The 27287-nt window shown below is 41.2% G+C and overlaps 1 protein-coding gene across 13 annotated transcripts in view; it reads right to left on the bottom strand.

Annotated features, from left to right (window-relative positions):
- KMT2C (lysine methyltransferase 2C) overlaps positions 1-27287 on the bottom strand; it is a 208179-nt gene that overhangs the window by 31229 nt on the left and 149663 nt on the right. For 10 of the 13 annotated variants that reach the window (XM_065829905.2, XM_065829911.2, XM_065829907.2 and 7 more), the window contains 15 exons: positions 26643-26855; positions 23062-23190; positions 20732-20851; positions 18180-18310; positions 16573-16759; positions 11068-11172; positions 10648-10695; positions 9473-9610; positions 9268-9300; positions 9065-9184; positions 6885-7023; positions 6187-6401; positions 5993-6066; positions 2580-2762; positions 67-1944 (listed from right to left, as the gene is read on the bottom strand). In XM_065829905.2, coding sequence (XP_065685977.1) covers positions 67-1944; positions 2580-2762; positions 5993-6066; positions 6187-6401; positions 6885-7023; positions 9065-9184; positions 9268-9300; positions 9473-9610; positions 10648-10695; positions 11068-11172; positions 16573-16759; positions 18180-18310; positions 20732-20851; positions 23062-23190; positions 26643-26855 — 3713 coding nt within the window. The remainder of the gene's footprint in view (positions 1-66; positions 1945-2579; positions 2763-5992; positions 6067-6186; positions 6402-6884; positions 7024-9064; positions 9185-9267; positions 9301-9472; positions 9611-10647; positions 10696-11067; positions 11173-16572; positions 16760-18179; positions 18311-20731; positions 20852-23061; positions 23191-26642; positions 26856-27287) is intronic. The other 3 variants (XM_065829912.2, XM_065829916.2, XM_071805329.1) reach the window with 1 other exon arrangement.

The following is a 27287-nucleotide window of genomic DNA, read 5'->3' as shown; positions in this document are numbered from 1 at the left end:
ACAACAATTGGACAAATTCTTCTACTTATGAAATTTTTATACCATCGGAATTAAACTTATTCTCACCTGCCTTAACTTCTCAGTATCTGCTTGAGACATATTCATGGTGTTCTGTGTATCCGTAACTCCTGCAGTGGGTGTCGGGCCAGGAACTTGTGAAACTTTGGGAAATTGTTGTCCTTGAGAACTCATCGGAGAATTTGCAGATGCATTGAAGTTGCCCTCTGATCCAGGCCGTGGCTGTTCAGCAGCGTCATGGGCCAGCTGAGCAGTTCCAAAGGATTCTGGCTGAGGTCTCGGAGTCATGGGTGGTTGATCATACGGGTCACGTGCTGGAGCACTTGGGCCATGGCTGAATGAATCCGTAACTGTGGGTCCTGGGGGTCTGGGAGTCTGAGAACACGGGTCTGATGGCCTGACAAAAGTGCCCTGCAACCTGCTCTGTGGTGCCTGCAGGAAAGGATCTCTACTTGGCATTAGTCCTGGTCTTGTCATTGTAGGTCTGTTAAAACTCTCTGGAATCCCTGGCCTTGGAGTTGCTGGTTGCTGAGCATAAGGATCATTAAGAACTGGCCTGGGTGTTCCAGGAGGTTGGGCGTATGGATCAGAATGTCTCTGATTTGCTGGGGACTGAGCAAATAAATCTGCTGGCTGAGCAGGTCTCGGTGTTGGTGGCTGCTGCATGTATGGATCAACCGTGGTGGGCCGAGGAGTTCCTGGAGGTTGGGCATAAGGATCAGCAACCGGCCGAGGAGTCCCGGGAGGCTGGGCGTAAGGGTCCTGAGAAGCTGGCCTCGAAATGGGTCCAGACTGGGTGAAAGAATCGCTCTGTTGCCGCACTATCCGGGGCGGGTGGGCAAAAGGCTCCTTTATGGCAGGGTGGGGGGTGAGGGGAGGCTGGCTGTACGGATCGTTAGGCTGATTATGGGAGAAGTTGTCCACCGGCCTGGGTGTCAAAGGGGGCCTCTCGTAGGGATCGACAGCGACGCGCCTTGGTGTGGACGGCATCGAGGCGTAAGGATCTTGCGGGGACTGAGGTGGGCGCATCGGGGTTTTGAAAGGTCCAGGGCTGCCATCGACAGGAGCAGGAGTAGGAGCCAGCGGTGGCCGCGCGTACACGTCGGCAGGAGCTGCTCTCTGTCTTGGAAACGTCTCCGTTCTAGGTGCCGGCTTAGTGAACGGGTCGCTGCTCCCAGGAACCTTCCCCGACTGCTCCATAGCTATGGGTAACCTTGGGACCCCCAAGGGTTTGGAGAACTGTTCCGGTGCCATCACGGGCCTGGGTGTGTCTGGGGGCTTTGCATAGGGATCGCTGCTACCTGGAGAGGAAGAACATGAGTCCCTGACGGGTGACGGCCTGCTCGCTGACGCTTCTGTGACCTGAACGGGCCTAGAGACGGACGACTGCGGTGCACAGGGATCTAACGGCGCGATGGAACTCCTTCTAGCAAAGTTTTGGTTAATGGGTGCTGGTCTAGGTGTTCCCACCATTTTAGCGTACGGATCCATGGGAGAAGGAGGTCTTGTGTTTGTGGAACCCGGAGAAAACATCTGTTGTGATGATGTCTGAGGAGTCTGAGACTGAGCCAGTGAATCGTGTACTGGGATTCGGGTCGGGGTAGGAGGTGGGGCTTGTGGTTTTAGGAACACGTCATCTGAGGATGCTGATGTAGGCGCAGCAGGTAGCTGCTGCTTTGTGAAGAGATCCTTATGGAATGTCTGTTGTGCAGGAGACATACTGTCATTGCCAGTCTGGGGCGTTAAGGGGCTCTGGATCCCGCTGCTCGGTGTGTCTGAGCCAGACTGGTTCAGAAGCTGCTGTGAGCCAAACTGCTGCTGCTGCTGCTGTTGCTGCTGCTGTTGCTGCTGCTGCTCATTTTTCACTTGTTCAAGCTTCTGCGTGGCTTCTATTTTGGCTTGCTGCTTACTTTTTTGCCGCATTTGCTGTTTTAAATTATGAGAAAAAAGGTGACACTTGTAAGTCCAGGGTATGCAAAAATCTTTCTGATGACTGAATCCATAATTAAAACCTCAGGACACATCAAAGATCAATTATAAATAATTGTAAACTGCAAATTTAAAGGCAATGGGAGCAGAGGGCGTAGCTGTTTGTAACGTCCAATTACCTTGACATGCACCTCAACTGCCTGGGAAGAAGCATTTCCCAAGCTGCCTAAAAAGCAGCGCTGCTTTCCACTCTCAGACTGCAGATGAAAGGTTACTGATGGGATGGAAATAGCAGGCTCGCAGGGACAACCAGCCCAGTTTGAAGCAGCAGTCTGCAGGACAAGGGCACTGCTATATAGGGTATGTAAAAAACCAAACTACCGCACTAGCCAGCCATACAGAGAAAGAATAAGTTATTTCCATAATGGGCAGGATTTAAGAGTTTTAAAACAAAGTTTTCTAACATTTATAAGCAGCATCTCTTCTGATAGCACCTATTTTCTTCCTACGCAGAATGGCTGACTTCATACTCTTCTACAAAGAAAGATTAAAATTGATTTTATTACAACAGATTCCAACAAAGCAATAAGAAGCTGGAAGAAAAATAACAAAGCACTCCAAATGCAACACACCTGTCTGAATTTCCATTCCTGCTCATGTTCCGATTCCCTCTGTTTTAATGGATCTTTAAAGAGATCGGAGTCGATGCGTGAGCTAGGATCAATGCTATCCTGTTGCTGCTGCCTTTTCATGGAGTCATTTGACATCTGTACTTTATTGATGCGCAAAGCAGCTCTATTATCTCTGGCTTTTTGCTGGGAAAAGATTAAAAGAAATGCAGTTAGCCTTGTTGTCTTCCGCTAAGTGTGAACGCTGTATCTGTTATTTCTACAAAATCTACCACGAAATTATTTGTACAGCCTGTTTTAATCACACACGTGCTTGTGAACACTCATTTATGCACTTTGAAAGGAAATCCAAACAGAAAATACTTCACCACTATAGAAATTCTGCATTTAACATACATGAAAAGAACGAAGGAGTTACGAGCAGTAGAGATTTTCTATATATTAGTAATGTCTGTTCAGGTACTGTGCTGTGCCAAGGAAGCGTGAATCCTACCAGTTTACCTTTCAAATCACATACTGGTGTGGTCTGCAATCTGAAGACATGAGCACAGTAGATGATGTTTCGATCAATAAAGGCCACTAATGTGGAGAACTTCAATGACAAGAAAAATACAGTCTACTCCATTAAACAGCCACTATAGATCTCAGTCTGTGTTAAGTTAGCAGTATAAACATAGGATATGGGCGTATGGATCAGGAAAAATTGGATGGAAGAACAGCAATTCCTCTTCAATGAGGCATTTTACAGCCATCCTGACACTTTAAAGCATCTAATGGAAGTTTCAAAGAGTCTGTTTTACCACCAATCTAGGATGTGATTCCTTTTCTGAATCAAACCCTCTGATCTTCTTTTTCACAATTTTATTTGCAGTTGTCAAGTAGAGGTTGCCTAGCAGAGAGGCTTTAATCCTTCCCCTCCAACAATGAAACAGTGACATGGATGAGAGCACCAGTGTCACAGCGGCAGAAAAATTAAGTGTCATTTTCTCTGTAAGTGATGGGATTGTGCATATAAAGAAAGTAAAAAGCCTAGAGTGAACATTTACAAACGTTCTTCTGAATTTCATTTCTAAGGTAGCCTTTACTCATCCCCACAGAGTGTAAGTCCCTCAGGAGAGGAACCACAGCAGCTTCCTTGCAGGCACAATGGCAGGAACACCAGCAGCACCTGAACGCAAGAGCACATGGACTGTGACTTTGCTGAGGAAATAACTGCTCCTTGCTCTGTACACACTCACACGTGCACCCTCCTCCCAAACACAAAGGGAATTATTTTTGCAGTTGCTTTTTTGCATATCCATCGGGAGAATAGGACTGAGTTTGTCAATAGCAATGAAAAAGGAAAAAAATCAGTAATAGAAATAATTGTGAAGCGATAAATGGACAGGTAACTGCTGGAGAGAGTCCAGCACAGGGCAACAAAGATGCTGAAGGGAATGGAGCATCTCCTGTGTGAGGAAAGGCTGAGGGAGCTGGAGCTCTGGAGCTTGGAGAAGAGGAGACTGAGGGGTGACCTCATTAATGTTTACAGATATATAAAGGGTGAGTGTCACGAGATGGAGCCAGGCTCTTCTCGGTGACAACCAATGATAGGACAAGGGGCAATGGGTTCAAACTGGAACACGAAAGTTTCCACTTAAATTTGAGAAGAAACTCCTTCTCAGTGAGGATGCCAGAGCCTGGCCCAGGCTGCCCAGGGAGGTTGTGGAGTCTCCTTCTCTGCAGACATTCAAACCCGCCTGGACACCTTCCTGTGGAACCTCAGCTGGGTGTTCCTGCTCCGGCGGGGGGATTGCACTGGATGAGCTTTCCAGGTCCCGTCCAATCCCTGACATTCTGTGATTCTGTGAATGCCTGAATGAAAATTCGCCCATGTAAGTGGATAGTATCTTATAAATACTACACAAAAGGAATCACCACCAAGATTAAATATAACATGGATAAGATGACACAGAGGCCTAAAGGTGCTGAAGTCACAGCCCTAAATAAAATGCAGAATAATGATGATGTCTCAGCGATACACAGAAGACAACAGAGAATTATTCTTTCAAGTGGAAAGGAGTTCAGAAAGATCAACAACACCACTTTCCACACTGAGTCTGGGGTAATGATTTACCCTCTACAAGTTGTCAGCGAGATGAGGGGATTTTTTAATTCGGACTGTAGGAGATCATGTTGGTACTGTTAAGTTCTGAGTCATCAACATGTATGGGAATCAGATTTGCTTGTTAATTGGACTATATTAAAGAAGCGTACGTAGGGGGAGGTTAAGAGACTGAAAACATAACCCTGAAAAATCCACAGACATCTGCAAAGTCTGAATGACCATCTAATTGTGTTTAGATGAGATTCTTGGGGACATGGTTTAGTGCTAGAGTTGGGCTCGATGATCCTGAGGGTCTTTTCCAACTGGAATGATTCTATGATTCTGTTCTATGTTGTTGTGAAAACATGAAGAGAAGATGAGAACCAAGAGAGGCTGGAGATGTGACAGGAAATGAAAGGACATTTGCTAACAATAGCTGGGATGGTCAAAAAGAAGGAATAATAAAGGTTCTGAGATCTGGATGTGAACAGGCTTCAACCAAGAGGTTTCAACAAAGTATAAGGGTCGCCCTTTGAATGGCAGAAGTTTTACTGAACGGAACCAATGACCACGTAACTCCAGATAGCTACAAATATGTATGTTCACTTGACTCAGGTGTGAAGAAGGTGAATGCTTTTGGAGAGAAATGCGGAGCCCTTCACACTCCCCACAATATGGAAAATATCAAAAGAGTTTCCACTTCAAAGCAACAGCAAAGAGTAAGTAATGAAGTGGAACAGCAAGGCAAGAACACGGGAGGAGAAGAAAATGAGGAAAGTTGGGATGTGAGCACTGACGCCTCTGGAATGGTTGGTTCAACAGGTGAAAGACTTCAGCAACACTACTGGGGCAAAAAAAGATGAGTAAGAGGGGAAGATGAGAGAGAGGGAAATCACATAATGATTTATTATCCTTCTGAAGAAAGTGGTGAGCTCCTGTGCAGAAAGAGACAGAGCAAATCAGACTTGAGGCATAAATTGAATGTAGCAAAGAGGAAGCGGGAAACACAAAGGTTCTTGTCTCAGCTGATGTCTTCAGATGGCACAACACTAATCTAGTTTACTCCAAGGCTGAAAAGCCAAGAAAACAGGTAGAAGTATTCAGAGTTGTAAGTTACAGAGGCATTCCTGGAGTAAGTGAACTTTCACCAACCCTAGAACCTCATTTATTTTAAAAAACACACACACAAATGCCCCAAAACAAACAAAACCGAACCAAACCTCACACAAGACAAACAATAACAAAAAAACACCACAAAAAAAATGAAAACCTTATAAACCCATTATATTTTTGCTGGAAGTATGCAAATGCAGGTGGTAGTTGCTCTTACCACATATGGAGCCCTCTCCTGGGAGCTCGCCTTCCTCCACAGTTTAGCAATCTGCTTCACTCTTGTAGCCCAGTCTGCAACCAGAAAAAATAAGTTAGTACACAAAGCTTTGATAAATCTATTTTACATTCTTTCAAACCAAGATGCATGAATTTCTACAAAATATTTAACTTTTTTTTCAGTAAATCACTCACCTGGGAATTCTTCCTTTAGGTTCGGGAAGTTGATATTTGTATAGAGAACCGGCGCTACAGTTGCCATTTCACCCAAAGCTTCTTCCTTTTCCCACTTCAGGGTGCTTCTTTGAGCGTTGGACATCGTGTCGCCTTCGCCTTCCAAAGGTGGAGCAGACGGCGCCCACGAGCTGTTCGGATCACTTACCATTGGATTGAAAGCTGGATTCTTATCCCTGACAAATCAGAAACAGGTTTTGTTTTGTAGTTAGATTGCTCTCAATATTTAAAATAAATTAAAAAAAAAAAAAAAAGAAATAGCATAGTACTTAATTCCATTTGCTATTTCAGCAGTGAACAGGCTGCAAAAATGGCCTGAGGTTGCGCCAAGGGTTTAGATTGGGTATCTTCATGGAAAGGGTTGTCAGGCATTGGAACAGGCTGCCCAGGGCAGTGGTGGAGTCACCATCCCTGGAGGGGTTTAAAAGGTGTTTAGATGAGGTTCTTAGGGACATGGTTTAGTGCCAGAGTTGGGTTATGACTGGACTCAATGATCCTGAGGGTCTCTTCCAACTGAAATGATTCTGTAACGCAGACATTTTTGTAGAGTCTTTCAAGAGCTAAGCAGTTAAATACTAATATCATGGTATTAAAAACAACACCACCTCATGGGATAAATGATAAACAACAGGTGTTTTTTATTTCTCGCCTGGACTCACCTGGTGTCCGTGTACGGTTGCTGCGTAATGGGAGCGAAAGTGCCCAGGCCACCTCCAGCAGTCAAAGCCGCGTGAGGAAGATGAGGGTTTGGCCCAATCAGACCATTCATGAGGGGCACTCTCGGGAACGCGTTCTCTCCTGGAAAGAAGTACAAATTACTGTTTTAAAGGGTGATCACTTCTAAGGTAGAGGAGGAAGTTTTCAGTGAAAAATGATGTCTCATCTAATGAAAAATTAATGCCTTTAAAATGTTATAGTACTGAGCTTACATTTTTGGAAAAGATTTTAAAACAGTTTACACTGCTTCGCTGCAAGCTTAGGGGATTCTTTTCTATGGTATCACATCCCTGTTTTTCTTGTCTGAAAAATCAGTTTTCCAAAACTTCTGCAGTATCCCACACTATGGTACTGCCCTTCAAACTGAGGTGTATTCATCAAGGTTAGCGGTCTGTCCTATTTGTTACACCCAGATCCAAGCAGCAAAGATGGAGAAGGCTGTTTCCAGTCCTTGCAGAATTATCATTAGTCACACGAATTAAACATCTCCTCTTCTGTGCATAGCACCGAAGTAAGCCTCATTATCTACTAACTCCCTAATTTGTAGCCAATGAAACAGATAAATCTAGTCAAATGAGCATCAGCATTTTCTAATTCAATATCCAGCCTAGCAGTATGAAGACAAAATATTTTGTTTGATGACAATATGAGGCAAATGTGGAACAGGTAGGTTCATTCCAGCAGATGGTCTGTGCAGGTATTCCAATGCAGAATTAACACTGGCCTTCGAAACTCTGTCAGTTCAGTAAAATTGTAACTCTTGTCCAGGTATTTTCTTAAAAGCATAGAAGTAGCAGAGATGCCTCTGTAGGATGACACGGTACCATTCACTCATGCTACAGATGCATCTAATTCCTGTGCTACTTCTATGTCTTCTGATCTATAGGTTATATACATTACGCAGGATGCATCGTTTGGATGAAAGTAACTCCAAATTTAAGAGAAGGTGCTTTACGATAGCTGCTAAAGGGATCGACAACGGTAACCGTGAAGAGCTGGCACATAGGATGGAGAGTCAGGCCTCTGGTGTGCACTGCAGGATCACGTCTTTGTGAGAAGAAAGCATTAATTTTATTTCAAATTGCTGAAACTTGATGCAAGCTTCCCCTTTACTGAAGTATTTATCTCACAGAAACACGCGGATCATTACAGCGTGACTTAACCAAATTATAAATCTGAAACTTCGTAATTATGGCAGTTCCCACACGGAGAAGTCAACCAAGCCTTACAGAGCTCAAATGCTGAACGAAGTTATCTCCAAGTACTCAAGTAACTGGGAAACAGGCAATGATATCTACATTATCTTTTGCTTTAAATCACCTCATTTTTGCTTTAAATTCTCTCCTTTCTAAGACTTTTTGAAGTCTTTCCTCTTTACGGAAATTCATCCAACTGGGAAACCAATCATTTTTCTTCTTAGGATTAATTCAGTGGTGAAAGCAACTTGCATACTACTCTTTGTAGTACCAGTATAACATGGGCACTCTCTACATGAATTCAGGGAAAATCCACTAGAGGTGACATTTGATGAGAAGAGTGCATTTCATTATGCACATGCCTACTGCTAAAAAAACATCCTTTGCTGGTAAATATAATATAATCAATCAATCAATCTGCCTCTTGCTTTCTATATTAGAGCAAGAATATGCTGTATCAACTCATTGTAATTTTAGTAGTAACAAAGAAAGGAAATTATAATCTCCCAGATACATTTCAGAATTACTTAGCCTTCCTCTGTTATTTGGATGGGGCTAGTTAACATGTTAAACTGAATTCTTAAAGGAAATTAAGACTCAGTAAATCACTTCTATACCAACTCTTTCCTTACCCTTGAGGAGGTACTCAAAAGTAATTAAAGAGTAAAGTTAGAAGAGAACACATGCTTTATCACAAACTGCAAAAATATGAAAGCATCAGCTAAAATAAATACTTACATGCATGTTAATCCCATATCCCCTTCAGAACAGTTTTAGAATAGTATTTCATTGCAGAAATGGCATTAACAATGGCAGATTCCACGAATTACCAACAGCAGGAAGTAAAGCACATCCTACTTTCACGTCAATATTTAAAGGAATTCCCTGACCAGGCTGCTGGTTTTTAAAGTATCAAAGGAACATACCCTGAGTGTGCAAAGGCATAAGTTGTGGTGGAGGTGGAGGCTGTGGCAAAGGAGCTGGTTGTGTGGTCGCTGGACTTAACACAGCTGTGAACAAATCTTCAACATCCTTTCCTCCCAGCTCTGCAAAAAACACCGTGCGTGAGTTGGCTGGCATGGTTTACAAACCATATTTTACAGAAGACAACAAGGACTAAAGCACGTACCTGGGATTTTGTACAATTTGCCAAGAATAGCACCTGGACAAAGAAAAGACAACACAGAATGAGTAATCATCAAAAGATGCAATAAAATCTATTCCGTAACTGAGTCCAAACAGGTATGCTACAAAACATAGGTAGTAATTTGAGGTGGAGGGGGAGATAAGGTTCCTACTTACGTATTCTAAAAGATCAAGAACAAAAGAATTACCGTCTGTGACCATTTTGTCTAGTTCTGGACTAAGGATTCCATCCAGCTGTTCTTCAGTCAATGGCCGTGAGCTCTGGTTGACATTTGGCTGAGGCAGAGAAGAAGGATCATCAGAGATGGGACCAATGTCCAGTCCAGCTGAAGGGAGAAAGAATATTAAGTTAGACATAAAAAATAAAACAGATTGCTACAGAATAAAGAGCATAAAACAACCCTTCACTATTTACCTCCAGTTTACTGTATTGTTTGTGGAATGTTAATTGACTAGAATGCAACTGGAAGAATGGGAATTTTTTATTGAAGTAAGACTATGGAGTTTTGGTAGAGTACATTTTCGAGGGTATAATTTTCAGCATATAGGTACCACTATAACTACTTGTCACATTTTAATACCAACTACATCAGCAGTTAATATCGTTCACTTTCATGTACCTTAATGTTCACCCTAACTGTTCTTATGATATTACATTAAATATCTACTGAAGTGCAAACGATATCAAACAAGTTATAGAAGTTTCTGTTTCAAAAACAACTACTGAATGTTCTGGGTTCCACCAGACCAAGTGGTACTGAGAAAATGTAACGTAGGGCATCTGCTACAAGTCAATAAGTCTTTCAAATGAGAAAGATATTTGATAAAAGAACTACACACTTTAGTATTTAAAATATATTTCTGTATTAGATACCAAATAAAACCAAATTTCAAATAATGAAACATGCCGTTCTACTTATTTTCAACCTGTGTTTTACATCAAGCGCTGCATCATCCAGTGGAAACAAAAAGGTTGATGCTGACTGCTTTATTCATGCTTTTAAATAGTAACATCATTAAAATGCTCTTAACTTACACAAGATACCACCATGATAAAAACTACAAGCTACTACTAACAGTAATATTACCAGTGACAGCAATAGGATGCATGGGTTTGTCTCATGAAACACAAAAACTCAGGAAGGTTTCAAAGAGCTCTAAGCAAAACTTTATGCGGTGTCCGAAATGCGGAGTGTAGAGGTTGTGTTAGACTCAAACACCACGGGAAGAGTGGAACGTGAAAGCATGAATTAGTGACACAGAAAAGGAGTACGAGTTTCTACACATGCAGTTCTGCCAGCTAAAACCACCAGGAAAGGTGAACTACTTCTACCCATGGATCATCCATTGTTTAGTTTCTTACCAAATGGGGAGGGTGAGTTCTCAACCTGGAAAGTGCATAAATCAAGACCTACAGGACCCAAACCAGATAAAATGGATGATTATAACATGAAAACAAAACAAAACAAAACAAAAAGCAAAGAAAAAGCTGCATGCTGAAAAAAGCTACACAGGTATGATAGACAACGGCAGCTACGTTTTATTCTTTCTTAAGCAGCAAAGCAAAGAGCCAAGTAAAACAAAATGCTAAAAAGGTTGGGGATTTATTTCTTTTTTGGTAGAAGACTACAAAATCATCTCAAACCATGTTATTCTTAGGATATGAATATTGTATTTGAAATCACCTAGAGTATAACCTATAGATACAATATAAAAAATACATCTACAATAAAGAAGAAAAAAAGGGAAACAAATACCGGGGAGATTTTATAAACATACTTACCCGAATGATCTCCAGACTTTACCAAATCATCGGAAAGTATCCCAAGAATATCATCATCGGTATTTAAGACCTCAGAAAGATCAGCTAAAGGATCGTCAGTGCTACCTGTGGAAGATACAATAAATAAAACCAACCAGCCAAGGCATTTACACGTGATTCTGGTCATGTACTGTAGCTTGCACTATACGTTCCAATACACATTTACCAGGCTATAAGGGTTTCTGTAGAGTGTTATGTACGGCAAGTCGCTCTGGGGTGAGTGGCTGTGCTACCACTATCCCCTCCAGCCAGCACTGCAGCTGCCTTCATGTACTTACATTGTTCAGTATTCAATACAGTCAAAGTGATAACGTAATCAGTCATGTAGAAGAAATACCAGATGATTTTAGGGGGGGGAAAAACCCAAGATCTAGCGAGAACTTGGAACCTCTAAGACACAAGGTCTATGAACGCAGAAGTCAACAAATACATTTATAAAGGATGCAGCTCACACCAAATCAACAGGGAATATTTGAAAACAACAACAAAAAGCTAAGAAAGCAATCATTAACTTCTCTTATCACCACTATCCTTCTTAAAACTGGAGCATCCAGCTACTACACCCTGATAGAGAAGTAAAATCTAAGAGTAAGAAGCAGGAGTTAAGCAAATGGAAACTGGAGATGCTGTTTTTCAGATCAGAAGAAATCCTGGAGAAGTGAGAACAGCCAGAGGTAGAAATGTCACGTTTGTTTATCGTCTAGGAAGAACTGGCCTGGCCTTAGCAGTAAATTATTTAATATTAAATAATACATTCTGGATATGATTATCTTCTTGACATCCAATTCATTAGAGAGAAATGACTCCAAATGGCCCATCTGGTTTTATTAACTAGTTCTTTAGAACTATTAGAGATGCGCAACATTGGAAAAAAATTGTTTGACAAATCATTAAATGTTGAGAAAAATATTTTTCAGGAAAACTGCAGACTATCACGACTACAGGAGTAATCACTGCCATACCCATGAAGCTTGAAGGGTTGGTAATACATAGAATCACAGAATGCTAGGGATTGGAAGGGACCTCGAAAGCTGACACAGTTCAATCCCCCCGCCTGAGCAGGAACACCCAGATGAGGTTACACAGGAAGGTGTCCAGGTGGGTTTTGAACGTCCATATATAATTAAACAGAGAAAAGGGATTAATACAAACCATAAAATGTGGAAAACAAATATGGGGAGGTTGAAGAGGGGCCAGCAAGTCAAAGAACAAACAAATCTCACACATATAGGGGTTCCCTTCCCACTGCTAGAACCCAGCTGCCCCAGGAAGGTATTTCTAGCTTAATTCAGAGGCCTGGTGCCGAGGATTTACTGATCTCATGAGGCTCCTTTCCAAGCTACTGAATTTTAGTGACGTTTAAGTTCCTTCTGCTGTTTTCAGAGACAACCCTTTTCCATTCTACCATCACCAAAAGTCAAAATGAAAATTATTTTTCTTCATTCCACTGTTTTTATTCTTTATTTTGATCCTTTCTAATGCAGACAAGATGGCACCATCCTAACTAAATCATGTTTTATGTTTGCCACTCCACGGTGGATCCATGCGGCGGTGCAGACCAGTCCATTTACACGGACATAAAGAACACAGCTCCTATTGGTATCAGAAGTATAAAAAAGTGCCTCAAAACCACATCGCTTTGTGGGTAGAGTTATTTTGTGTACCTGAGAAAAAGTACTATGAAATATAAGGTTTTAAACAAAACCTTTGTTTTTTCTCTCCTTTGTTGTTGTTGCTGTTTGTTTGTTTGTTTGGAGAGACTGCTGGCAATTTGGTCTGATTATGCAATTATCTAACTAACACCAGGCACTGTGAGCTGATGTTAAGATAGGCAAAGGATTGACTTGACTCATCCTTTAGCTTTCCTGAATTCCTATTTTAGCAGGTAAGTATCAGGGAGAAAAAACCAACCATATAAAGCACTGAGACTACATTAGCAGCCTTTAATTCTTCTGCAATATTTTCTGTTACGGTGGTTTTCTCCAGAGCCCGCAGTAATGTGCTTGGGAACAGCTCATAAAAATTCCACTTCTAATTTTAATATAAATACATTGAAGAAGTAAGTAGAAAGAGTAACTGAGGAGTTTACCACCCGTAGCTACAAAGTGGATGTGAATAAGTTCAGATTCCAAATTAGAGGGCTTCTAACTATTAAGGCAATCAGATTCTTTAATGACTTTCCAATGAGATTAGTAGGTTGCAAAAAAAATTACCTGCTTTCCAAACGGGGCTTGTTAAATCTATGAAAAGGCTGAGTACCAGTGATAGAAGAGGACTGGAATCTATGATCCGTAAGTCTCATATAAAACATCTAATCTAAAGCATACTTTAAAATTTTTCTCCTGTTTTTTTCCTCGTTTTAATTCTGTGTGTGCTAAATATTATCTTGGAAACAACTAAATCACTTCAGTCAGCTGCTTCAGATTGGAATCAATAGCTGGTTAACATCTGCTGCCAAACAAATAGCTCAATACTGCTCATTAATTCCACTCTTTCAGAATGGAGACGAAAACTAAGACAAAGCAAAAAGGAAAATAATTTGCTTGCAATGTTGCATCTATAAGAGAGCACAGTTCTACTGCTGTCTTGTGATCCTGATTCCTCCCATGCATTTACTTTAATTTCTTTATTAAGTTCTAAAAGAACAAAAAACTCTTCTCCCAAGGCTGCAGCCACTCTAAGATATTTAATCACTGAACACCATATCTAGTTATAAAATGTGCCAGCAGCACTGGAATCAGCTGCACACAGACTGATGGCTCCTCTCCTTTTGTCGAGGAAGAATTCCTTCAGCACTCTCTGGAGACTCTATTTGAACAGGTGACTTTTTCAGCATCCTCGGAAAAAATACACTGAGTTTAAGTTACTTCAAACGAAATGCAAGATCACGTTGCCAGAGCTGCAACCTCTTTGCCAGACAGAAATCACGACTGGGAGCCTAAAGCTTCACTTCACTCACAGTTACTAATAACTAATAGTGAATAGAGGACTCCAAAAACCCTCTTCTGGCCGGCACTGCCAATCTCCATCTCTACCGCAATCATCTCTAGCAAAGGCTTCACTACCTTAAACCAAGTTCACAGTCGTACAACGTGGTATTGAGATGTATTGTCAGTTCACGAGCAGATTGAACACATCACTGTACGACTCCCAAGCAGCCCTATACACAGGTTGAAAAGCAAAGCTGATAGAATAACTTCATTTCTAGACGCCTGAGAGCTCTCTGGAAGTTGAACAGCTATATCCAACTCTTAATCCTGCCCCAAGAATGAAAGGAAATGGCTTCACGTTGTGCCAGGGAAGGTTCAGATTGGATAGGAAACATTTCTTCATGGAAAGGGTGTGAAGCACTGAAGAGGTTGCCCAGGGCAGTGGTGGAGTCACCATCCCTGGAGGGTTTAAAAGGCGTTTAGATGAGGTTCTTAGGGAAATCGTTTAGGGCTAGAGTTAGGTTATGGTTGGACCCAATGATCCTATGGGTCTCTTCCAACCAAAATGATTCTATGATTCTATGAATTCTATGGAGTTTTCAAGAGAAGAACATCTTGCGGCAAAGACCTCTCCAGCTAAGCAAGGACACTCACAGGAGTCATCAGTCCTTGTGAGAAATAGCACTGCAGGAAAATAACATGATCCATAACAATAGGGTCCAACAGCTTCCCAGTGCAGCAAATAAAGTGGTTTGGGTTGTTCCTCCACCAAACCAGGTCTGTATTGAAACGATGACAATATCACAGGTGCTCTTGGACACCTCCAGCTCCTCTGCAACACCAGCAGATGGAAGATGGGGCTGTTGGTATCTCAGCAGCTCACCAGTGTCTCTAGCACCCAAAACGACTCTGCATCTCTCACACGTGTGGACACTATTGTGGCAATAACTGTCTCCCACAAAGCCACAGCAAAAGAGTTATGAAAACTTGCAGTGGAACTGATCGATACTGGCAGATGACTTCACCCACTGGTGCTTCAACTACAACAAACGGCTCTGTCTGGACAGAATTTTGGCTGCAAATCTGAACGGTTGAGAGGGAATTGTTGAGAACATTCCTATGGCCAGAAAGGACCATCCTTTGGGTCTCTCATATATAAAATGGGATAGACAGCAGGTTATCCACTATAACAGTTGCTAGTGATTTATTGATTGTCACCTTGTTGTGTTTCTGAATAAAAAGAGGAAATGATTAAGTTTTACAACTTTGCTTATTCTTTTTTTTTTTCCCCTTTCAAACTTTGGAAAAACAGGACAATAAATTAACATCAAGTTCATGAATTTCTAAAACCTCATACTGCTGTAATACATGGACATCAATGACTTTAATCTTGCAGTTGGACAGACCAGCAAGCACTTCTGAATCTGTATTCCTCTGGCTTTTAAAGAATGTTGGTGTGACAAGGATCTATGTGAGCATACTTTCTCATAGGGTTGGAACCAATGAAATACAGACCTTCAAACACTCCATTTGCAGCCGTTTCCCCTTCCGGGGAAGTCAACTTTTGCATTCGCTATTACCCACAATTTCAGCTGTACAACAATCAACGTTTAATTATAACACAGCCTTCTGCTTTTCATTTAGAAGCTTTTCACCAAGTAACAATCACCAATAGGCGACCTTTCTTCAAATGCCTCTCTGGATATGGGAAACTATATCAATGTGTGTCAACATTTTCAGAGGGAAAAACTTGGGAGGACGAGCTGAAACACATGCCACAGATTAACTACCATACACAATAAACAGTCACAGGTTTTAAAAAATACACCTCTAGCTAACAGCACATACTATAAGACACAGAGAAAAACTAATTTGGAGGGGACAGCAAGGTTTTCAGTTTTAATTGCTCCTTTGTGTGAAGCTGCTCCTTCAGCAGCACTTTACAACCCTTTGGCTATTTGCAAAACTCTCAGCAGTAACTTCAGGAAGGTTTTGCAATAGAAAAAGCAAAAAGATTGCCCAGGGGCTACAATCTGTACCTGGAAAGGGCACACGTGTTCAGAGAGCACATGGTGAACCAGAAACTCCGAGGAGACTGGCAACCTAAAATAATCTAAAACATTAAAGAAAATAAAAGTCGGATGATATTCATCCAACTAATATCCACTAGACTACTAAAAATATCTCTTAATTAGAGTATTTTTGTCTTCTATAAAGGATCTGTACGCTTATTCTTCCACAGAATTAATTCTCATATAGAATTAATTCTCATGGAATTTATCGACATGGACGTTACTGTCAAGGAGCTTCAGATTTGCATTAATTGCCAGTTGTGCCATCCACTGCTCTCTCTGAAACAGCTGAACCCCTGGAGCTGAGTATCACCAAGTATCAACGTAACTTAACATCACAAAGACAGTTAATATACAGAATGTTGAAAAATACATCAGCTAAACACTGAGAAAAGAGTGGAAAAGCCCCAGCTGCAACAACAAAATCAAACTATGGAATTACCACTAACTTTAGCTTTGTATACCTTGAGGTCCCAGTTTTGCCTGAGCTGGAGTGGAGGTTGAGCTGAGAAGGGGGTCAGATGAAGGATCCAGGAAACTGGTGGTCAGGTTTGTTTTACACGAGAGGGGAAGCGATTCTTCGGGTAAATTATCCAGGCTTATCTTGTTCTGTCTACTGGTATCTAGTAGGTCTTTCCCAAAGAAAGCTTCCTGCAAAGAAGACAGAAAGATTCAATGTAGGAAGAACGCTGCATCTATTGAAAAAGCTGGGTAAATGGCAAAGATATAATTAAAAACTCAATGTTTAATAGAAATATAAAAACATAATCTCTGTCCCACACGCCTTCCAGCATGGCAGATCTTTTCCAGGCTTTGAGGTTTTACCTGAGGTAGACACATTATTAATACTTTATTATTAAATTCATACCTTAAATTATACAGAAAAACCGCTCTCACGTATATGTGGCACAGATGATGTACAGACAATGTATTATTATGTACTGAAAGCTTTTTGGTATTTAAAATATTTCTCCTTGCACAACAAGGGCAGCGGAAGGAGCTGAGCAACCTGGTCACGGCCACACAAGAAGTTCATGAAAAACTCACAAGCTCATTAACCATAAACCATACATTGCAGTTCACTTCAAATCATCCTTATGTCGAACTGCAGTAGCAAAACACCTAAAGCTGCTTAACTTGCATTAGTATCTTCTAAAACATTTTAAACCATCTTTTAAAACAGCTATCACCCACCTAAGCCTGAGTACTCAGTAATTTGACAATAACCTATTAAACTTTTAAGCCAGTTTTCATCCATTAGGTACAAACTTCTTTCTGTTTTCCTCTAGTCTTTAAATTCTTGATTTAGGGTATAGCTGCTAAAAATAAAGCTAAAGATAGATTTTTCCAGTATTTTTCCAGGACGAGCAAAAGAAGAATGTAAGAAATATTCTGGTTTACAGGAGTAAAATGTGCATGGGGAAAAATTAAAATCCTTCTTAATTCAAAGGAAATGTTGCTTAAGTATTTTCTTTCCATCTCACTTCCCCACTTATGAAATACAAATTATTTGTAGACAGGGGTTGTTCTGCCTCTCTGTCACATCCACATTTTCAAACCCAATACAGTCTGTGTTGTGACCAACCTGCTGGGGACATCACCCAATTAATGTGGGGGAAAGAGCAGAGATTATTGCGATAGGGAGATGCAGGGCATATAAACCACAAAACTGTAGGAAAACAAGTTTCCCCTTTCAAATCATGTTCTACAATCTTCTGAAAAGAAAAAAGAGTATCTTGAGGAAATGGCATGAGGAGGCCAAGATGTCCTACAGAGCTGAATGTGGAAAATGTCACTGGTCAGTTCAGAGAGAAAAGAAAAGCTTCTTCCCCCTCCTCAGAACAAGTAGAGATCTATACATTGAGAAATAACACCAGAGGACTGGAAATTTAACACGATATACAGCTTTTTGTACAAACTTGGGAACATCCTTTACAGAAAACCCATTTAATTCGAACGATAAATCTGGAATCTGAGAAGAAACATTAATTGTTTACACAAAATACAGATCAGCACACATAAAGGTAAGATTTTAAATGGATTTACGTAAGATGTACACCAATAGCTTTACCTGCAAGTAGGCAGGAAAGGTTTCTTCAAGCTTATTTTTCTTTTTTCTGTAACGCTTCTTTATTTTCTCCGTACTTTCAGAAGCCGGGGTGGACTCATCCACTGGAGTGTCCGGCAGCTGTTCTGTCCAACCTGAAAAGTAACATTCAGGTACAAATAAGTAAAATACTTTGTGTCTTTCTCTACAGGTACCGATGCCTCATGCATCCTGTCTGGTGCCTGGGTTTGTTGGATATCACTTGAGAGTATTCTAGAAGCGTCTTCTATTCAGCCAGATGTGAAATGCATCTGGGCTCTGGCACTTATACCAGTCACAGCGCGGCCTTGTTGTACCTCACTGGCTGTAGATGCACCTTGAACTGCTGTATCTCCAAGCCAACCACAGAATTTGGTAATTTGGAAGAAAGCATAGGTGCCAATCAAGCAGATATTTGGAAGATAATTCCACTTCAGTACTATCTCCAAAATCATCCATGTTGAGTTCAACATTAATCACCTTTCATTTTATTCACTGATGTTTCTCAAAAGTAAAAAAACACTTTTGTTTTAAATCTGAGAAATTCCTGTCATATAAATATTAAACTGGCCAGAAAAAGAAATCTATCAAGAAGCCCTTCAATAAAAATTAAACATTTATTCAGCAATCACATTCTAAGTGGCACTGTTTTTTCTAGTAAATGCAAAAGCACACTCTGCTCATCCATCATGCAGTATTTGATTTCAACAGACCAGGGAAAACACTGCAGGTAAAAGCACAACTTTCACAGTCCTTTACTTCTGTCTTGCCCAAGCTAATTACATGAAGTTAATGGCCCTGGGAGGTTATTTAAGAAACTCTATTATTGTGGTAGTAAAATCAGCGATGGTTTGTACCGTAGCGCTGAGGCCAGTGGGAATGAAGCTCATCAACGCTGCGACCTTTGCGTTGCTCAAGAGCGACTTTTTGCAGAGCAAAGGGGTGCAACGCGACCAGAGCAGCAAAATTTGGCCAGGGCGCTGGGTATGGGCAGCTGGGAAGCAAACTCTCAGCGAGCTGTGATGATTTAAAACATACAGGGATTTGTCTGAGTTATTTTCTTCTTAACAAGCAATTGTGCCTGAGCAGGCAAAAAGAAGCTTTTAACTGAAGAGTATTTGTTTAAGAATACTGCTTTTTAACAATACTCATTGTACTGCTACCCAGAATGGGGAAATCTCTTTTTAACCGTTTGGGTTTTTTAACTTAGAGGAGCAGATCCCTGTAAAAATGAAAAACTTCAAAGCAAGATTTCCCGGCATGACCTGAAACAATGTAGTATACCATACTGAAATAATAACCCAAATATTAAAGAGAAAGCAAGTACTATATCTGAATAGGGGACACGGACAGAATACTGGGTTGCACTGATGAAAGAAACATTTGTTGGCTTCATAAAGTAGTTGTAAAATGCAAACACAACATTTAACTATGAGTTTTTAACACTGCCTGGATGTTGTAGTAAAGATCTGGTCTCCACCATGTTATACAAATATATATCAAGAGACTGCTTGGGTTCTAGAAAACCTAAAAACTCAATAGCCACAGCGAAATCAAAGGTCCAGGTCTTCTAACTGAGATGGTATCAGCCAACCCTGCAGAAGCAGCTGTCTCCTGTTGACCTTATGGGAAACGGGTGCAGAACTGAACGCATTCCACAGCTCACCTTAACGAAGCCTCACTGTTTTCTAGATTAGATAGAGTGAACAAAGCCAGGAGGATTAAATAATTCAACCTAATTGCACACAGCAAGCTAGAGAACAAGGTCCATAAACAAAATCCAACATCTTTTTAGGTGCCCGATCTACTGAGTACTACAGTGTCAAAGGCATTAAAACGGCTTTGCTATGAGAAGAGAGACCAGAGTGGGTTTCTTCAGCCCTGGAAGAGACAACAGCTGATGGACAATATGACACATGTCTAGAAAATCCTTCTGTATTCCAAATTAATACAGAACTCTATTTTTTAAAATCACCTTCCATAACATAAAATGTGAAGGTAGCTTCCAACACCCAGTTTAAAATGAAAAGGAATTATTTCTTCATGCAACAATAGTATATCATTGAACTCACTAATATAGGATTTTCCAGAGCATAAACAGACACATTTGTGGAACACAGAACACTGATGAGTATTAAAACTGATGATCCAGAAGATAGCTCTAGATCAGGACTACATCCTGAAAAGTGTATCAGAAAGGGGATTGTTCCAAACCTACCTCATTTCCTACACTTCTTTCTGTCTTCTTTTCTGGTCAAAGCTGGGCTAACCAGAGCTCTCACACTACACAGCAGTCCTAATAATCCTCACTATTTATCTCCCACAAGAGCCTGCAATTCATTGTTTCAGTTTCTTTGAAAATCACAGGCTCTGCTGAAATTCTAAGTATGTAGGAACGAGTATTTTCAGTAGAATTAATAAAACCATCATGACAAACACACAAAACACATTTCTGGAAAGAACTGTATGTCGATGAGTTCCATTATTTTTACTGCATTAAGCATAAAAAACATTTAAAACCAAGTTTCTGTATTTACCTTCATCTCTGCCAGGCAACTGCTCAGAAACGGATCCAGAAGAATCTTTCCTGGAGAGAGATCTTTTAGTCTTCCCCTGCCCTGTGCGACTGCGCTGACGTACCATAAATCCACCGATACCTAACAAGGAAGCAAAAATGCAACATATTGATTAAAACTACGTTTAGTAGTAAGAATGAGAGCCAAGATTATTCTGCAGGTAAAGAGTGCTACTGCATCTCCAGACATCTAAGAATGAATCTGAGATACTAGTGTCTTCATTCAGAATTTGACAAAACATAAAACATTTCTGAATTTTAATGTCTCAGTGGGTATAAAGGTAATTATCAAAAAGGATCAGAATTTCAGGACTGCAAAACATCCACAAGAAGTTCAGATCACCAAACCTGGCAACTTTTGGTTTTTCCCTCCCTGGGCAAGCTGACGAATTTCTAGCATTAGAAGTCAATCCACCAAATGACACCTGTTAAAGGACCTTAAAGGACCATAAAAAAACCTCTACAAATTGCTGTAGAGAGGCCACCACCCAAATGACAAAATAAAAAGACAATTAATCAATATAATACTGCCTGAAACGCCAGAATCATTCACTAGAGATGACTGCAGTGCTCCTGATCCTTTACAGTTGGTGTGTGTGTACATATGTACATCTATCAGATTTGCGTTTGTTTCATTTTTCAGGGGAATTGTTGGCTAAAGAACAGTAATAGATGGCTGCTCAACTCATCGCCCAAAACCACTCTGAGCAAACACAACTCTCGTCTCTTGAGGACCCAGCAGTGGAAATAAATGTTTTGTTGAGGTGCATTACTTACAGAGAAAAAGGAAATCTCTGTTAACAGATGGGGGTTTGTACAGCATCTCCCCAGGGTGGGCCACGATGGAAGGCAATAAACACATGGGCATTCCCTGGAGGTGTTTAGAAGATGCGCAGACGAGCTTCTTAGGGATGGGGTTTAGTCTTGGACTTGGCAGTGCCAGGTTAACAATTGGACTCAATGTTCTCAAAGGTCTTTTCCAACCAAAATGATTCTGTGATTCTATGACCTGCTAAGAAAGGGCTCCTCCTCAGCAGTGTGGGGAAGAGAAAAGGTGGGAGAGATGTGTTTAGGTACTGAGAGAGAAACAAGACAAACTGGAGCATGTTGTAACTCCTGCTTCCTTTTTCCCTTCACTGTATTACTTGCCTTCACCTCCTCAATCATTTCACCACCTCTGTTCTCCTCCCCTACTATCTTCAATACTCAGAGGATATGGCCCATGACAGCAAGCAGGGCGGGTGTGACTGGTGACAACACGATTTGTGACTCCAAAGACTACAAGCAACGTGTTATCCTCAATAGTGAGAGTCTGCATAATCCTAGAACCACAGAACCATCTTGATTGGAAAAGACATTTAAGACCATTGAGTCCAACCATTAACCCCACAGTGTCAAGTCCACCTGTGACTCATGTCCCTGAGAACCTCACCGACACATCTGTTCACCCCACCCAGGGATGGTGACTCTGCCCTGGGCAGCCTGTTCCAAAGCCCAACAATCCTCTCTGGGAAGAAATTTTCCCCAATATCCAATAAAAAACCACAAACTCAAGGCGTTAACACAGATTCTGAGACATACGCAGGTAAGTGATACAGGGGCTCTTCAAAAAGCCATTTGGTGTCTAAGCAGAGCTTATTATCTTGAGTTCAGCTTTAGCCCTAATGAATCAGAGCTACTTCCTACGGAGTCAATTAGGTACCTCTGGCTTTTTCAGCCTGGAGACAGCTCAAGTGTTTCTGCATCCAGGACACAGAGCTAATCCACAGGCAAGATGATTAAGAGTCAACAGCGCTAATAAATTGAAACAAATGAATTCATCCAATAACTGAATTCATTAAAATTCACAGCCAGAAGTCATCTGCAAATATTGAGTAAATTACTTTTATCAAGTATTTCAGAAAATAAGATACCTGTAAAAGGTTCTCTGAAGTTCAGATATTGTCAGACGTACATACATAGACAAAAAAATGGCCTTTGTCAATTATGTAGATATAGCGCATTTTCCTATCAAGTTAAGAATCAATACAAGGTATAGACTGGAACTCGTAGCCAATAATTGACAGCATATTCAGAACATGCAGACTGCTGAGCAGTAACTTCTGGAAATGTATTTTGATAACAGGACTAAACAGTATTTTAAACAGAACAGAAAAAAAATCTAAAATCAACAATTGGCAGAAGAATACTTGAGAATTCCATATTATTTTCTATTTTTTTATTTAATTATACAAGAAAGAAAGCAGTAAAACAAACAAAGGACACACAACCATATAAGTTAGTGTATCCTACCAGGTCTATATGGTTTTCGCTTCCTTTTTTTAATCCCATCAGCTCCTTCTGTCACTTTGGTATCATCATCCACAGCTTCCCGTTCTGGGCTGGAATCTGATTTTCCATCACAATCCATAAGATCACCTTCTGCAGAAAAGAAGCAATGGTAACATTAACAGGAAAAGGGAAAGAAGATAATTTTCCAGAATTTCTGTGTCTTACTGATTTCTGAGAAACTGATGGAGAATGCCAGATTTTTCAGAAGGGTGATAGATACCCACACTCTATACACTTCTGGGAAACCCACCCTGTCTATACACAAAGACCCAGGATATACATAGATGCTGTCTATATAAAAACAGAATAAATGCTACGGTTACTATAGGTGAATCTGAGAAAAATTTTGGCGCCCCTTTCAGAGCCCCTTTCTAGCCACACATCAAGAAGAATGGATGCAATATATACAATCCATTTTCTTTACTGTCCTCCTAAATTTTGTTCGGTAGGGCATTTTTTTGGAAAAGACAGGCTGAAAAACTGCAGCCTGCACTTGGAAGGTGATGTATAATGACTCTTAGTTTGGAGGGTTCTTGACTTGAAGCTGTGTGACTGACTGAAAACAGACTCATCTATGCAGAGGAGTTTGACTTATATAGTAGAAAATGCAGCCCAAAGGAATTACTCAGCCTTGAAGATAAAGATTGTAATTTTGAGTTAGAGTTTATATTCTGTGGGAAAGCAGGGCATAAACAGATATAAAGTATGATGGCATGAAAAAGCCTTTGGTGTTGAAAAGAGAGTGAGTTAATTCTGTTTCTGACATCCCCAAAATGTCAACATAATAACGACCTTACACCTTCATCTTATTGTAAAGCATATGAAGCATGTTAAATATACTCCAGCCTCTGAAAAGATATTGGATTTCCAATTCCCTGCTTTGGATTTAGATGTATAATTCTATGTGGTCTAAAGCCACATGCTTTAAGAGGGAGAAATACTGTTATACCAGATGGAGCTGGACTTCATTCGACTTCTGCTGTGGTGGAACCACAACCCTTGCTCTTCCACAGGCTGGGTCACTGACCAGACTTTTCTGAGTTGTACCAGCAAAATTGGTGGCTTGGTGAAGGCGAGTCCCCAGTGACCACCAGAGCCAGCTCCCTTGTCCCCTTAAGAACAGGGGTGAATCCTCTTTGCAACGTGTCCACTTCCAGCAGAAGAGAAACCTGCTGGAGCGTCAACATGTGCCGCTACACAAAGCAGTATGTCGAATGCTAAACCCCACAGCGGTCTGTCCCACTTACTTAGGAAGAACAGCCCTATGAATAGCAGGGGAAGAGCCATAGGAAGTTTACTACCAAAGCTGAAGCTCCCAAGGTTCCAATGTGGAACACCTGAGGAAATGTTGAACCTAATGGAAGGCTGCAGATGAGATCGTAACAAAATTACCATGAGCTCAGTTTTCTCAGATCCAGCCTCTTCTTCATCTGGAACTTCAGAATAGAAGTAAGGGATATTCCTGTTTGCCAGGAATTACTACCCTATGTTGCTCTCATCCAAGCCGTGTTCACAGCTTTGTTCATCCTGATGCCCCCCAAAAACTTCCAGATATTCAGAGAAGAGGCACCGATCCACTCTACAGCGCACACTGAGCTTCCAGTCAGTCTACCATGTACGCTGCGCTGATCCCATCACATTTATGAATGTGCTCTCTCAAAAAGGCAATGAAAGGTGATCAGAACTGAAATTAAAGTCTGCGGAAGCTTTGGCTCTCCCTTTCATCCTCTGCTATTACATTTACCTATCTTGTTATCTGGTTAAAAAGGGATACCTACAAAAGCCAATAAGCAGTTAGTTAGACAAAGTTCTACAGGAAACAGGCACACATTTGTAAAAGTAAAGAAGATTAACACTGGAAAAGAACAACAAGGAAAGCAGTTAATTCTCTGTCTTGGTGTCTTCAAACTAAAACCAAAGCTTTTTTGCTTTCAACAACCCACCTGATGGACTATATCGAAGCATGAGATGAAGTTTAAGTCAGTGTAATGCTATGATAAGGTACCAAACCCTACGAATACTGAAGGAAATGAAAGGCAAACAACTAGTTGACTGTTTGAAAGGTTATAAACAAACATCAGGAATCTATTATAAAAAACAACAAACAAACAAACAAAAACCCAACCCAAAACAAACCACCACAGTTCTAGTCAACAGCAGGAGGTTAGAAATGTGCTAATCGAACAACAGGAACAATACTTATATCAACAAGTTAAAAGGGAAACTGCACTGATGACTGATCTACACAGTTATCTCAAGTACATTCTCTGCATCTAAAAAAAGCTTCTTATGACATTTAATCTGATTAACAAGAGGCAATGTTGCATAAACAGAAAGCACTCCAGACTGGGGTAAGATGGGGTGCCTGTGTTCCTCCTGCCACAGACACCTGCACCACTAAGTAATGACTTTCACACCTGCCACTGAAGCAAAGCCTTTCCCCAGGCCACGGATTAACACCTATTCTACCAACATACTATCAGGAGGAACAGCCGGATCATGGCAAAGAGCGACAGGAGGATGGTCCTGCCTCATGCTGGCTGCTGCTTTTAGCGTTGAATTGGGGCTGGCGGCTCCCCCACGCTTTTCCCAAACATCTCCCACCTTTGGCTCCTCTGACTGGGGCTGCTGTGCTTGCTGAGCAGGTGACACACGTATTGGTGGCCCTGGGACTCTGCTCCATGTCTAGACTTGCGGAAGGAGCTCCCTCAGGGGCTTCAACCACTGACTGCAATGTCAACCCCGTCCCCAGAGATGTGTTTGGCTGGCCGAGCCTAAGCCCAGATCCCTTCATCTCCCATCAGCCTTGGAGGCCAGAAAACCACTGCTAGATCTTCCCCTCCCTCCACACTGCACAGATGCCCCATCCTGGACCTGAACCCCCTCAGTAGGGCTCAATGTACAGCTTCATCTACCTGAACTAGAGCAACACCCAGAACTCACTTCCAAACTCAAATTCTGACTTAAATTCTATTTTGGAGATGAGGACTAAGAAAATGTTCATTTTGTCAGTGGAAACGCAAGGAAATTATTTTTCCCTCAGACTCTCAGGTCAGCTCACCTCATTTCTTTCAGAAAAAAACAAATACTCTCAGCAAAGAGCTTTTTACTCCACTTTCTCCTTTGTTTTAAATACCAGCATTCCAGTGATCTAAACGTTGCTTTGCTGAGTCAACACAACATTACCATTTTCAAACAGCGTGTGCACTAAGTTTGGGTGCCTCAAAATACACTTGCACTCCGTGAGTGCACGGTATTTCTCACAGTTAAACCAAGGATTAGACAAAAAGGCAACTCTTATCTCCAGTGTTGCCAGCCTTAGAAAGGTGAGTTTCCTATAGCATGGATGATCCATAAACAGGAAAACAAGAAAAATCCCTGATATGGACAACAAGCCGTTACTGTTGTCCAACTATTTTCCATAAAGCATCCTGTACAGAACATATGAGTATCAGTATAACAAAAACTCTCAGGGATATCTGCAACATACACATGTACTGCAACACTCCAGGATACAAGACATGCCAAAAGTAGACTGCTACCTCTACTGTCATCCATCTCCCCATCTCTCGAGTGCTCTGACTGGGCATCTGGGGGTGTCTGAAGCACAGCCACACTGTTCTGATTTATAATCTTCAACTTAAGCTTTGGTTTCGTCCGTTTTCTTCTCGGTACTGTCACAGTTAGGCTCTGTAACTGAGACATGCCGGATTCTGTCAAGCAGACTCCATCCTGGGTGTATGTCTTCGGTGGGTCTATAAAAGTTAAATGAATCATAACAGCAATATAAAACTCTTTAATGTACAAGTCTTAGATTTTTAGGAATAGCACTTTTAAGAGTTAATAATCCACATGTATGGAGCTGATTCATGAGTGATGAAATTGGTATAAATAAAACAGAGCTATCGGATACTGTCTTACACATTACAGTTACAGCTTTAGAATTTAGAGTCTGATGTCAAATCCAGCAACAATCCATTATAATGCTACAAAACAACTTACTTCAAGGACTCAGTAGAAAGAACGATTTAATTATGGAAACCGGTGCCTTGCAGGGTATTTCGGTATCCCTGGCACCCACAGAAAATGGTGCAAGTTTTAATTGAGGTCCCTTGCTGCTGATCGGCCCAGGCCCTCATCCAGCCCTCAGCACTGTCCCTTCATCTCCATTAATGACCTCAAGACTC

The sequence above is a fragment of the Patagioenas fasciata genome, chromosome 2 (assembly GCF_037038585.1).
Source record: "Patagioenas fasciata isolate bPatFas1 chromosome 2, bPatFas1.hap1, whole genome shotgun sequence".
Taxonomy (NCBI): Eukaryota; Metazoa; Chordata; class Aves; order Columbiformes; family Columbidae; genus Patagioenas; species Patagioenas fasciata.
Note: the sequence above shows the minus strand (reverse complement) of the source record. Positions and strands in the feature narration are given on the sequence as shown.